This window comes from Myodes glareolus, chromosome 14 (genome assembly GCF_982192425.1).
Source record: "Myodes glareolus chromosome 14, mMyoGla1.1, whole genome shotgun sequence".
In the NCBI taxonomy this organism is placed as follows: Eukaryota; Metazoa; Chordata; class Mammalia; order Rodentia; family Cricetidae; genus Myodes; species Myodes glareolus.
This window is the reverse complement of record NC_142039.1, coordinates 28,658,090-28,670,509: the sequence shown is the minus strand read 5'-3', so window position 1 is coordinate 28,670,509 and position 12,420 is coordinate 28,658,090. Positions and strand designations below refer to the sequence as shown.

General features: G+C 40.0%; 1 protein-coding gene across 1 annotated transcript; it reads right to left on the bottom strand.

Annotated features, from left to right (window-relative positions):
• Positions 1-2,844: 2,844 nt before the first annotated feature.
• On the bottom strand, positions 2,845-9,516 carry LOC125417572 (isopentenyl-diphosphate delta-isomerase 2). Its single transcript, XM_087896430.1, has 5 exons — positions 9,279-9,516; positions 8,402-8,494; positions 7,948-8,075; positions 7,169-7,515; positions 2,845-4,040 (listed from the first exon to the last, which is right to left on the bottom strand). Exons 1-4 carry the CDS (start codon positions 9,418-9,420, stop codon positions 7,198-7,200), a joined length of 681 nt encoding a protein of 226 aa, XP_087752556.1. The 5' UTR covers positions 9,421-9,516; the 3' UTR covers positions 2,845-4,040; positions 7,169-7,197.
• Between the last annotated feature and the right edge of the window lie 2,904 nt (positions 9,517-12,420).

The following is a 12,420-nucleotide window of genomic DNA, read 5'->3' as shown; positions in this document are numbered from 1 at the left end:
AAAAAAAAATAGACTTTGCTTCTTTTCTTTGTTCTTAGATCAAAAATACTGTTTCAGGGAAATAAATGCCTGGGGTTTTGCAACAATTAAATGACATCTTCTTTCATGAACCATTGCTGGATTAATGAACAATTCCACTTAGAAGAAATAAGGGAAATTTAGGAGTGAGCTAAAACAAAACATTAATGAGAAGAATCATAGTGTAGCTGGGACTGCATCCCCTGTTCAGACAACAGAAGACAGTCTTCAGAATGCCAGCTTCCATTCAGATCTTTATCAAACTCTCCTAAAATAATATGGAATCTGTTCAAATTAGCTTTTTAATGTGTTTTAGTTCTCTGGTAAGTTTGACATCTTGTTCTGTTTTTTGAATGTCTAGATGATGACTGAAAGTCTATAATCATCACTGGTATGCCTAATAACTTGATTGCATCATGGAATTGTGCATTTAACATGATAGAAGTTCTAGACAGGGTTTTTTTTTTCTTCAAGGATCTTTTATTTCTGAGACATTAGTGAGGAAGGGAAAAGAGACAGGAAAAATTAAACGGATGAGAAAAACAAGATGTCTTACTTGGAGTCTAATTTGTTTTTTCTACTGGTAAAAATCAGGAGAATTTTACACAAATTATAAAACCAAGATTGTTGGCATATATAATACTAGTTTTTAAAAAGACATCTCTAAATAAAATTTAGTACCAGAATGTTTGTGACCTTAAGTTTAATATATTAGCAATCCACTCTCATCAGTGTTAGAAAAAGAAAGAATGGGCCGTGAATGCTGGTTTGTAGGCATGAGCTATCTTTCTGCTGACCAAGTCCTATAGCAGTGTTGGTTACTAGCAGGGATTCAGCAACAGTCCCTCTAGAAAGACTCTAAATAACTCATTTGAATGTATACATACTACAAAGTACTAATAATGACGTTGTGATACTGTCTTAAAGACACCAGATCGATGGAACAAAGTACACAACTCTGAAATAAAGCCTTTTAAATATAGTCAAATTGCCCTAAATAATGTACAGAACTAACTGTTTTGAAGAAAAGGACTGTCTCCAACAGCCTCTTTGAGAAAATGTTAGTATGTCTAGGCTAAAGTCAGACTCCACCTTATACTACATTAGAAATGTATTAGAAACATACACTTTTAAAAAGCCTAAATATAAGACCCCTAAACTATAAAACATGAAAAAGTCTTCAGTATCACTAATCGCTAGGGAAACGCAACTGCACACCCATTGGCCAGAGCAAACAGTGACAGGAAGTGGGTGAGCATGGGGGTCAGTGTCAGCCCTTCCCGGGCAGTGCTCCTGGCAGGTATCTACCATGCATGGGGACAGAGAAAACACAGGCGGCTCTGAGGAACCCCATCATGCCTTGCTGCTTAGCCTGCTTAGTACTCAGGTGATCCTCTCTTGCTTGAGGAAAATCACTGACTGTAGTCTGAAAAGCTGTTTTTCCCCATTTTTAGTTTTTTTCTGAGGACACCAACCTTGTTTGTAAGAATTTAATTTAACTTCATGTTTAGTCTTTTCTGTTCCTGAGATTCAGTACATAAAAAGAAAAATGTAACCAGAAAAATCTATTTTTTTTTAAAAAAAAATTAAGCTATTTTGTTCACTAGATCTAGATTTGTTCTCTAGATCTTTCTGTTACCATGTCTAAAGTGATCTGAAGTAGGGTCTATTTCCGTCAAGGTAACATCCTGCACAGAGGGATGGTGTGATGGCTAGTCTTGATTGTCAACTTGACTCCGTTTGGAGTTAACTAAAAAACACAAATGGAGGGCACAGCTATGATGGAATTTTTTTTTTCTTCATAATTTGAAGTGGGAAGATCTATTTCTAATCAGAATCTTTGAGGTGGGAAGACACACCTTTAATCCAGATGTTTTGGTGCGGGAAGACCCACCTCTAATTGGGGCCATACCTTCTGCTGGAAGCCTATATATGGACATAGAAGAAAGAGGTTTTGTTCTTGACCTCCTTGTTCTCACCTACTAGCAAATCCATTCCTTCACTGAAATTAGAACCTTCTTATTTGAGATTCCATCATATACTGAAAACCAACTGAAACAATCAACCTTGTGGACTGAGCAATTACTGGATACTTAGACCTTATGTACATAGGCAGCCATTGTTAATTAGCTGGACCGCAGCCTGTAAGTCATTCTAATAAGTCCCCTTGTATATTCTATAAAGAGAAAGATTCATTCTATGTGTTCTGTTACTCTAGAGAACCCTAATACAGGCAAGGAATGTAGCGTGAATAATAAAAACCCAGAGACAGATATTGGGATTCAACCTGAAGATCAGAAAAACAAAGCAGCCAGCCACTGACTCTTACCTCTGCCTCTGACTGAAATGGCGATCCTGCCTCCACAAATGCTCAGAATGAGATTGAGCTGGGATTAAAGGCATGTACCACCACCGCCTGGCCTCTATGGCTAGTGTGGCTACTGGGATTAGAGGTGTGTGCCAACACTGCCTAGTCTGTATGGCTGGCCAGTGTTGCTGTTTTACTCTGTTATCTTCAGGCAAGCTTTATTTATTAAAATACAAATGAAATATCACTACAGAGTAACATATCTTACATGGTCTTGACAGTCACAGCCATCTTGTGTTTTTCGTGTAAAAATGGAGTGCGTGAGGTAAGTGCCATCAACAGCACAGGGAAGAAGCTGTGTAGGGAGAATAAAGATTTGCCATCAGCCTCAGGATGTCAGAGACGATGGGCTAGAAAAGAAGTTTAGATTCTTTCTGGGAATTCCAGCTGGAAACGCCGCTGAGGCTAAACTTTGCAACCAGACAGGGAAATGTCAGAGAAGACACCCTGGGTTCTAATGTCAGAATCCCTCTACTCCAGCTGAGGCAGTTCTGTTCAACTCTGAGTTCATTGTAGGAATGACGACCCCTACTTAATGAAGAATTAGGATACTTCTGCTTGATGTTTTTAATTTTCAAGAAAATTAATTGCCCAAGCCGGGCATAATGGCACATGCCTTTAATCCCAGCAGGGAGGCAGGGGTGCAGGAATCTCTGAGTGGAAGGCTAGCCTGGTCTACAGAGTGTATTTTAGGACAGCCAGGGGTACATAGTGAGACTATCTTAGAAAAAAAAGAAAAGATTATCTAGTACAACTACAGATAGCAAAGAGTTTGAGAAGCAGTGGAATAGAAGTTCTTCATTATGCAAATAATGAGAAATCAGTAAGGTAGATTTTTGTTTTCCAAATTTTCTGATGACTGAATCTTTTAATAAAATTTGCATAGTAAAGATTACAAGTTTTGGTCATTATTAATAAGTATATCCATAATAACATTTTACCATACAAATTAACTCCTTGATCTATACTAAGGGACATTAAACTTTGATTTTTGTCATTATTTTATATGTACAAGACACGTTTTGTGCTGGGGTTCAGCACTGACTGGGGTAAAAATACAGCAGGAAGTAACTAACTGATCATGCTCATCGGCTCCACAGATCGTCCCTGTAAAATTTGTGGCCCCAATGAAAACTAACCAAGTCCTTTGTTTTCCATATTAACTCTCGTACACCATATGCTTGTAATCGCCAGGTGCAGAGGTCACCTGTAGAGCACTGGACATGGTGAGAAGTGAGCAGGACTCCAGAGGGAGGAGCATGAAACCACCGGGTGGGGGGTTAAGAGAAAAGTGACAATTTCCATAGGTGTCAGCTGACAATTCTTAAGAGGTGGAGAGGAAAAGGAAGCAAATTAACGATGGAAGAATATTAGAGCTTACTTTCTGTAGCCCATGCCATTCTAACCACGGATTAGTGATGGACCCTACTTTTTTTTTTTTTTATGTGTGTTTAAGTTTTTATGTGTCTGAGTTATTTGCTTCTGTCTGTACATACAGCACATTGTGCATGCCAGGTACCTACAAATGTTGTAAGAGTGTAAGGTCCTCTGTAGCTGAAGTTACGGATAGCATGAGTCACCATGCGGATGCTGGGAATGGGACTCCGGTTCTCTCCAAGTGCTCTCAACTGCCGCATCATCTCAACCCCAGTCCCTGCTTGTAGTGAGGCGGCTGCGGGCAGGCCTGCTTTTCGCCTCACCCGGCTCCCACACGGCTAGCTTAGTCCCAGAAATAACAACACACAAATTGTATTCATTTAAGCACTGCCTGGCCCATTATCTCTAGAGAGTTAGTTACTGACTAACTCTCATATCTTGATATTAACCCATTTCTATTAATCTGTATCACACCACGAGGTGTGGCTTACCGGGAAAGATTCATCATGTCTGACCTGGTGGCTGGCTCCATGGCGTCTGGCTCATAGCCCTCTTCCCAGCATTCTATTCTGTTTACTCCGCCTACCTAATTTTCTGTCCTATCAAGGGCCCAAGGCAGTCTCTTTATTGACCAATGAAAATAACACAATAGACAGATAACCCTCCTCCATCATTTCCCCTTTTTCTGTTTAAACCAAAAAGAAAGGCTTTCATTTTAACATAGTAAAATTACACATAACAAAACAGTTATCAAGCAAGAATTACAGTCACAATATTTATAACTATATCATAATAATGGAAAACTATAACTACGACTATCCATTCTTTAACTCCATCAAAGACTCCAGAAGGATATATTACCTAAGTAAACAAGAAGTAAGCAACTTCCAAAACTCTAGAAATGACAGAGACATCTCGCTGCCTGGACAGTCACCCAAAGTTCCTCTGTATCGTTGGGGCATCCATCTTCAGCCTTCAGGCCCATAATATCCAGAGACATTTCCATGAAGCAGGAAATTTCAAAGGCAATTCAGTCACTATCTGCTGTGTCCTGCAGAATGTCTCGCAGACTCTTTCATGAATCAGGAACTCCGAAATATCATCTCACCTTTAGGCAAGTTCAGCAGTCCTCTCTCTGCAGGTTCTCTGTGTCCAGTTTATATAACAGTCCAGGCAAGAGCAGTTTCTTGCCCAAATGGCTAACCAACTCCATAAGGAGCCTCTTCGATGCCCTTCTTCCTCTTGAAGTAGATTGGTGCTGCCAGGAGCAGACGTGCCTCATTGTCATGAAAAGTCCTAAGTTATTAAAACATTAAATGCCATGTTCTGTAGTCTTTGAAAGATATGAATGTCTATCTGAAATATATCTATGCACTTCTAGAAAATCAGACTAACATTACTACAAGCTAGTATTATCGATAATTATCCATTAACAACCTATATTTTCTAATTATACATTACATTTTTAAAATGAACTACACAATCACAATACATCAATCAAGATCAGAAATATATATACATATAACAAAATTGACCTTAAAATCCATAACAAAGGAAATTATTCATATCTATACCATTTCCCCCTTTAAATGTAAAAGAACATTTATAAACAATATCTGGGAATATGGACGTAGTTATTTCTCTCCAAACTTCTTCCTGCTGAATAGGGGCGCTGTTAATCAGGTCTTTCACAGTAAACCTGTTTGCTAGCTTCATCTCAGTTGACAGATGAATGAAGTAATTTTTTGAGGGTGTTCACAGCAACCTTTCAGGAGGGCGTGGTCTATCATACCATATTGGGATAGAAGCAATCCACAGGGTCTCATCCTCTGTGAAAACAAAAGAAGAACCTCCTTTCCAAAGTATCATATTCTTAGATACAAATTCTGAAGTCAAGGTATTTTCAAAATATCTATCTTGGATTAGTTCAGCAGCATTTATAAACAAAAGTCTTTTATCAGCTGTTGCTCCTTCCTCAGCATTCAAACAATTCAAAGAGAGCATAATAGCATACAGTATCAAGATTTTCTGTGTATTTTCCATCTTTATGCAGCTTTATTTTTAACCTCTATTTTTTTTTATTTTTACTTTTACTTTTTGACATAGGTTCTCTGTATATCTTTGTCCTGGAATAACTCTGTAGACCAGGCTGTCCTTGAACTCACAGAGATCTGTCTGTCTCTGCTCCCCAGTGCTGGGATTAAAGGCATGTGCTACCACACCTTGAACTCAGAGATCCTTCTGTCTCTGCCTCCCAGGCATTGGGATTAAAGGTGTGTACTACCACACCTTGAGGTCACAGAGGTCAATCTACCTCTGCTTCCCAAGTGTTGGGATTAAAGGTGTGTACCACCACATCCAACTACTTTCTTTCTTCCTCTTTTACCCTAAGAACTTTAACCTTTAGCCTGCATATATTTTTAACACATAGTAAACCATTTAGAGGTTTTCTTTGTCTTTGAACCTCTCTTTACTGTATCTCTCTCTCTTTTTTATGACCACATGAGTCTAAAACCGTGGCTTTGACGGCTGGATCTAGGCCATTTCTTAGCTTTCCAGCTTCATGGCAGAGGTACCACTGGAGCCTTTTACTGCCACAACTCTATGGCATTTCAAGGTCCTTGTCAGCAAGCAAGCTGCAGCATTCTGCTCACAGACCACTCTCAGTCAGACTGCCTGCCTGAAAGAGTCAGAGTTTGCCCTGGCAGGACGGCCCAGAAAACCGGCATTTTAAAACAGCGCAGCTTTTTTCCTGCTACGGCTGAAAACCGAAAAGCATGTGTTCAGCTTTTCATCAACACCATTAAAGTGTTTCATGCCAGGACCTCTTTAAGGAGCTACAAAGTTTTGCAGCTAAAGCTGAGTCAGGAAGCCTCTCTTAGATGAGAGCATTTGCTTGCCTCTAGCAAGCAGAGCAGACCCGAGAAATTGCTGCTACCAAGAAAACATGCTTTATTCTTTCCCAAGCTTTCTCAAGCTTTCTGTGGATTCAGTTATCCACGTGGGCGCCATCTGTAGTGAGGCGGCTGCGGGCAGGCCTGCTTTTCGCCTCACCCGGCTCCCACACGGCTAGCTTAGTCCCAGAAATAACAACACACAAATTGTATTCATTTAAGCACTGCCTGGCCCATTATCTCTAGAGAGTTAGTTACTGACTAACTCTCATATCTTGATATTAACCCATTTCTATTAATCTGTATCACACCACGAGGTGTGGCTTACCGGGAAAGATTCATCATGTCTGACCTGGTGGCTGGCTCCATGGCGTCTGGCTCATAGCCCTCTTCCCAGCATTCTATTCTGTTTACTCCGCCTACCTAATTTTCTGTCCTATCAAGGGCCCAAGGCAGTCTCTTTATTGACCAATGAAAATAACACAATAGACAGATAACCCTCCTCCATCACCTGCTGTGAACATTACTTTTCCATATTGCTCACAGTCCATATATCTTGTCAGGCTCAATGAATGGAGACACATCCTCTAAAGAAGGCCACCAAGGGAACAGGAAGCCTTCTATGATGGTTCTAAACCACGGGGTGATCTTCACTTCTCCAAGGGCTCCCCTGTCCAGGAGCTCCTGCAGGTCCTCCAGGCTCATGTAGCAGTAGCTTCTTACTTCCCTGGCGTCTGGGTTCAGCACAAGGTCTTTCCTCACCAGCAGAAGATAGCCATTCTCATGGTCTCCCCAGATGTCATCAGAAGGACTCTTGTGGTAGATTCGGTTCATAAAAATTATGTCCTTTATGCAAATCTGTGTCAAAGTTGATGTAGTATTAATTCAATAAGAGAAAATGAGAATTTAGATAGAAAAGAGTTCATTCCCTTTCCCAGAGTGCCACACAAAGCATTTAAGCTTTAGTTAAATGTTAGGTAGGTCACATTGACGGCGGCACATGAAGACCACGTGTATACAGGACATGAGGCCAAACAGGTCTGTATGTTGGGACATACAAGAGTGGGAAAGATATCTTTTGAGAATGGAAATGAGAAACACTTGAGCTTCAGTACAGTGATTTGTTTCACAGCCTGCCCTGTGGGCCAGACTGGAGGCACTTCCACAAGAAAGGCAGCTAGCCTGAGTCATAGCACTTTGATGGGTGAAATTGACAGCAGTCATGTTATAACTATTAACAGACCCTTGAACACATGACAAACTTCAGAGTCCCATACTGGAGTCCCATACCTGCTCCTGAGGGATGCCCAGCTCAGCCTGCAGGCGTCTCAGGGCTGCTCTCCTCACTCCCAAGGCATTCTCTTCCAGCTCATCGGGCACGTATAAAGGGTGACTAGAACAGGAGTCTGTAAAATGTCCTGGGGAAAATGTGCAATATGCTACTGTATGAAGTGTGCCCTTTCAGTAAATAAAAAAGCAGTTTTCTTCCTGGCCATAGTTAGTATATAAAGTAGCTTCAACTCTGACTTATCAGTATCAGTTCTATTACACAAATACTAGAATATAAAATTCCATAACTCAATTCCAGTTGCAAAATGCTTGTGATTTAATGTCCCTGTATCTCCAGTTGGAGTGGGGCTGATGGGGGTGGTGCTCTGATAGGTTTGTCCACTACCACTCCTCTCAGTTTCCCAAAGCCTAAGTTAGAATCCAGTGCTCCCCGGATTTCACCTGGGTGGCTCACCGGGAAATGTGTACTTGGCATCTGCTCTCTGCTGGACCAAGAGCTGGTTTTTGGTGTTGAAGAGGACGACGCTGAAGCCTCGGTGTAACAGGCCTGTAAAGTGTGTGAGCTTGAGTTAGGGCCACATGGAAATCAACACAGAGTCTACATGAGCATTCCCTTCTCGTATTTTTCATTCTTGTCCAGCTCAGGATGGTGGCACTAAGAGGAGCTGGTGCTCCTTGCTGGGATAGAGTCTACATCAGTTGCTTAGCATTTGGTGATATTCAGTATTCATTTACCCACAGTAATATTGTACTATAGTTTTCTTCCACTTGTAAACATAAAAATTGAAGATTCAAGAAGTAAAGTAAGCCATGCTAGGTAGCCCAATTCTTAGACCCTACTGTGTGATTCTAAACCTATGGTCTCAAAATAACTGTAGTTACTTTTGCCACCCTATGCAGAAGGATGGATGACTCAGTGGCACAGAGTGACTGCTTATGCCCTGGAAGTTATGATACATGAGACACTCCTTGAGAGTGCTTCCAATGAAGTGCCTCCCTGACCCCCTCTTCCTGGAGACTAGGTATCACTAGATAGACCAGACAGGCCTGGAGCTGGTTTCAAATTTAGAGCGATACCTTTGACTCTACCTCTATACTGACATTAAAGTTGTGCATAACCACACCCATCTTGGTTTCAATTCCTGACTCTCCCAGCCCACTTCAAGGTAGCATTGACAGTCCCTGTTACTTAACTCATTGAGGTAAGTGTTCTTATCAAGTCAGCAGCAGCAGTGGTACACTTTGGACACTTTCCTCCCCACACTGCCTTGTTCAGAGAGTGTCTGATGGCACCAGGTCTGGATGCCCATGGCATCCTCTTTCCAGCTCACCCTTCTCAATGTTTTCCATTAGGTGACAGTTTCTCTTGGTTTCAGCTCCAATAATCTGATCCTGCTTGTCAATGACAATACACATCTCCTCCAGACGTTTTATCTGGAGTTCATCAAGGTGTGTTTTGCTTGCCTGGGACATATCTGTGAACACGAATGTATTCTGTTTTCTATTAATAGAAAACAAGGGAAAGAGGCAGGTAAGCTTGTAGGCGGAGACCACTTGTTTGTTTCTCGGCCGCCCAGACCTGAAATAATCACACAGAAATAGTATTAATGGCAGAATCTGCTTGTTAGTGTCCTGGCTGCCCAAACCTGAACTAATCACACATAATCTGTATTAATTAAAACACTGCTTAGCCAATCAAGCGTATTCTAGCTAGCTCTTATATCTTAAATTAACCTATTTTTAAAATTATTTTATAATTTTATCACAAAGGCTCATGGTTTACCAGTAAAGTTCTCAGGCATCTGTCTCCTTCAGGTGGTTACATAACTTCCCTCTGACTCTGCCTATTCTCTCCTCGTCTGTCTGCTTTGAATTCCCACCTTGCCCTATTCTGTTCTGCAATAGGCCTAAAGCAGCTTCTTTATTAACCAATGGTATTCACAGCATACAGAGGGGACTCCCACATCACCTCCCCTTTTCTGTCTAAATAAAAAGGAAGGTTTTAACTTTAACATACAAGATTACATACAACAAAACAGTTATCAAGTAAGAATTATAGTTACAATATTTATATCTACTTTATCTTTTATCATAACTAAGGAAAATTAAAACTATTCTTCAACTCCATCAAAAACTTGAGAAGGATATAATATTATCTAAGTTAACAGGAAGTGCATTGTAAGCAACTCCAAAACTCTAGAATTGACAGAGACATCTCCCTGCCTGGACAGTCACCCAAAGTTTTTCTGTACCTTTAGAGCACCCACCTTCAGCCTACAAACCCATAGTATTTGGCAGACTTTTTCATGAATCAGAAAATTTTAAAGACAGTTCCACTTATATTGGCAGTTTGTCAGTCACTTTCTTCTGTGTCCTGCAGAATGTCTGACAGACTCTTTCATGAAGCAGGAACTCTGATGAAATAGATTAGTGTGAGCTTACTTACACTAATAATAATAGTAAATAATAAATGTTTGTGAGCTATTATTATTTATAGGCAATTTACATTAGTATAGATTCTTGTATATTGATACAAATTCAAATTATGTTTGTCATATTGAATATGCTCCTATTTCTGTTTACAATATTTGTACACTTAGGCAAAGTTATTTTGTCATATTGTATGCATGCATGCTTCTATCTCTGCTTAAGACAGTTTATATATTGATATAATTTTAGGATATATTTATCATATTGCATTTCTACCTCTGATCAAGCTGCTTATACATTGTTTACATTTTGAGGTCATTGTCCTTGTTTGCTGCACAGTTGTTTAAAGATTATTTAATATTCTAATATGAAGTCTTAGTCTTTAAGCTATATATGTATTAAGAATCATAGGTCAAGACTGGGTAAGGTGGTTTTGAAAATTTTCTTGCCTCTGAAAATAGTCTGTCAGTTACTCTAGGCCTTAGCCAAAGGTGGTTGCTCCAGTGTTGCAAATGAGACTTTGGGTGATTGCTCAGGTAACCAGTTGTCTCTGCCATTTATTGCACATTTTGGAAGCTGCTTGATTGCACCTCCTGTTTATTCAAGTAATATTTCACTTTTCAGGTCTTTGATGGGGTTGAAGACTAGAAAGTCGTAGTTACTTTCCGCTCATGACTTTGCCAAGCCATTTCTAATCCAAGACTTAGAGTAGGATAATTATTGAAACATTTAGCATATGTTTCTTTTTGGTATTGTGTATGCTGGTTGTAATTCTATTTTTTATACTTGATATTTGCTTTTATTATGTATAGTTTTGTATTAGGCTTTGAACTCTCTTATTTAGACAAAAGAGGGTGATGCTGTGGTAACTCTTTCAGCCAATAGCCTTTAAGATACCAGCCCATTTGGGCATGGTCTCTTATAGTATAAATACAGGCATAAAGCTTGGACGTTCTTTCTCCTAACTTCTGGATTCAGTTTCTGTTTCCCGTTCGTGCAGAGGTCTGTGATCTTTGAGTCTACCCCTAAATAAATAACCTAAATAAATGCCCCTATTATACTCAGTTCTGAGCTAGAATGGGATTACTTTATAGCATCCATCTTCATTAGCCCCTCCAGTATCAGTGACAGAAGCTGCACAAGAAGTATAATGGTTGTGGGGAAGGATGAAGCTTTTATTTATTTATTTATTTAGAGACAAGGTTTTTCTGTAGCTTTGGTGCCTGACCTGGAACTAGCTCTTGTAGACCAGGCTGGCCTCGAACTCACAGATGTCAGCCAGTCTCTGCCTCCCCAGTGCTGGGATTAAAGGCATGTGCCATCACTGCCCGGCTAGGATGAAAGTTTTAATTTTCAGTCAGACAATGAGTTACATTTGATAGCATGCTGACAAGACTGAGTTTTATTCCTGAATGTTTTTTAAATCTCTATGTTGAAGGAACTGTCTCCTTATGAAGCTAATGATGAGCCTGTTCTGTATCTGCATCTTTGATGCCTCTGGAGGTAGGTATTTCAGTTTATAATAGTCAGGGAAGTCCGAACAAGAGAGACAGGCAGGGAACTGAAGACAGGAACCAAAGAAAAGGCCATGGAAGAGTACTGCTTACTAGCTTGCTCATGGCTTCCTCAGTCCATTTTCTACAACCCAGGATCACCTGCCCAGGTTAGCACCATCCACAGTGGGCTGAGTCCTCCCACATCAATCATTAATCAAGAAGACATCTGACAGACTTGCCTAAAGCCAATCTTATGGTGGCATTTTCTCAATTGAGCGTTCTTTAAAATGACCGTAGTTTATGTCAAGTTGACAAAACAACTGAAATAGCTGACTTCCTGTCAACTTGACATACAACCTTTCCTTTCTCCTTTGTTCCCAAGAAGTCACATAGATACAAATATTAGTATTTGTATCTATTAGTCACATAGATACAATAAAGCACCTTCCAGCTTTTGAAAGTTTTAAAAATTCAGTTTCTTTAAAATATTCAAAGTACTCCTCAAACTCTAAATTTTCTCTTAAACTTCAAAGTCTCTCTAAAACTC

Coding starts and splice junctions, on each gene's coding strand:
- LOC125417572 (XM_087896430.1), bottom strand. CDS start 9,420: ATGTCCCAGGCAAGCAAAACACACCTTGATGAACTCCAGATAAAACGT. Junction 8,495..9,278: donor AATGGAAAACATTGAGAAGG/GTGAGCTGGAAA, acceptor CACACTTTACAG/GCCTGTTACACCGAGGCTTC. Junction 8,076..8,401: donor TGCCAAGTACACATTTCCCG/GTGAGCCACCCA, acceptor CATTTTCCCCAG/GACATTTTACAGACTCCTGT.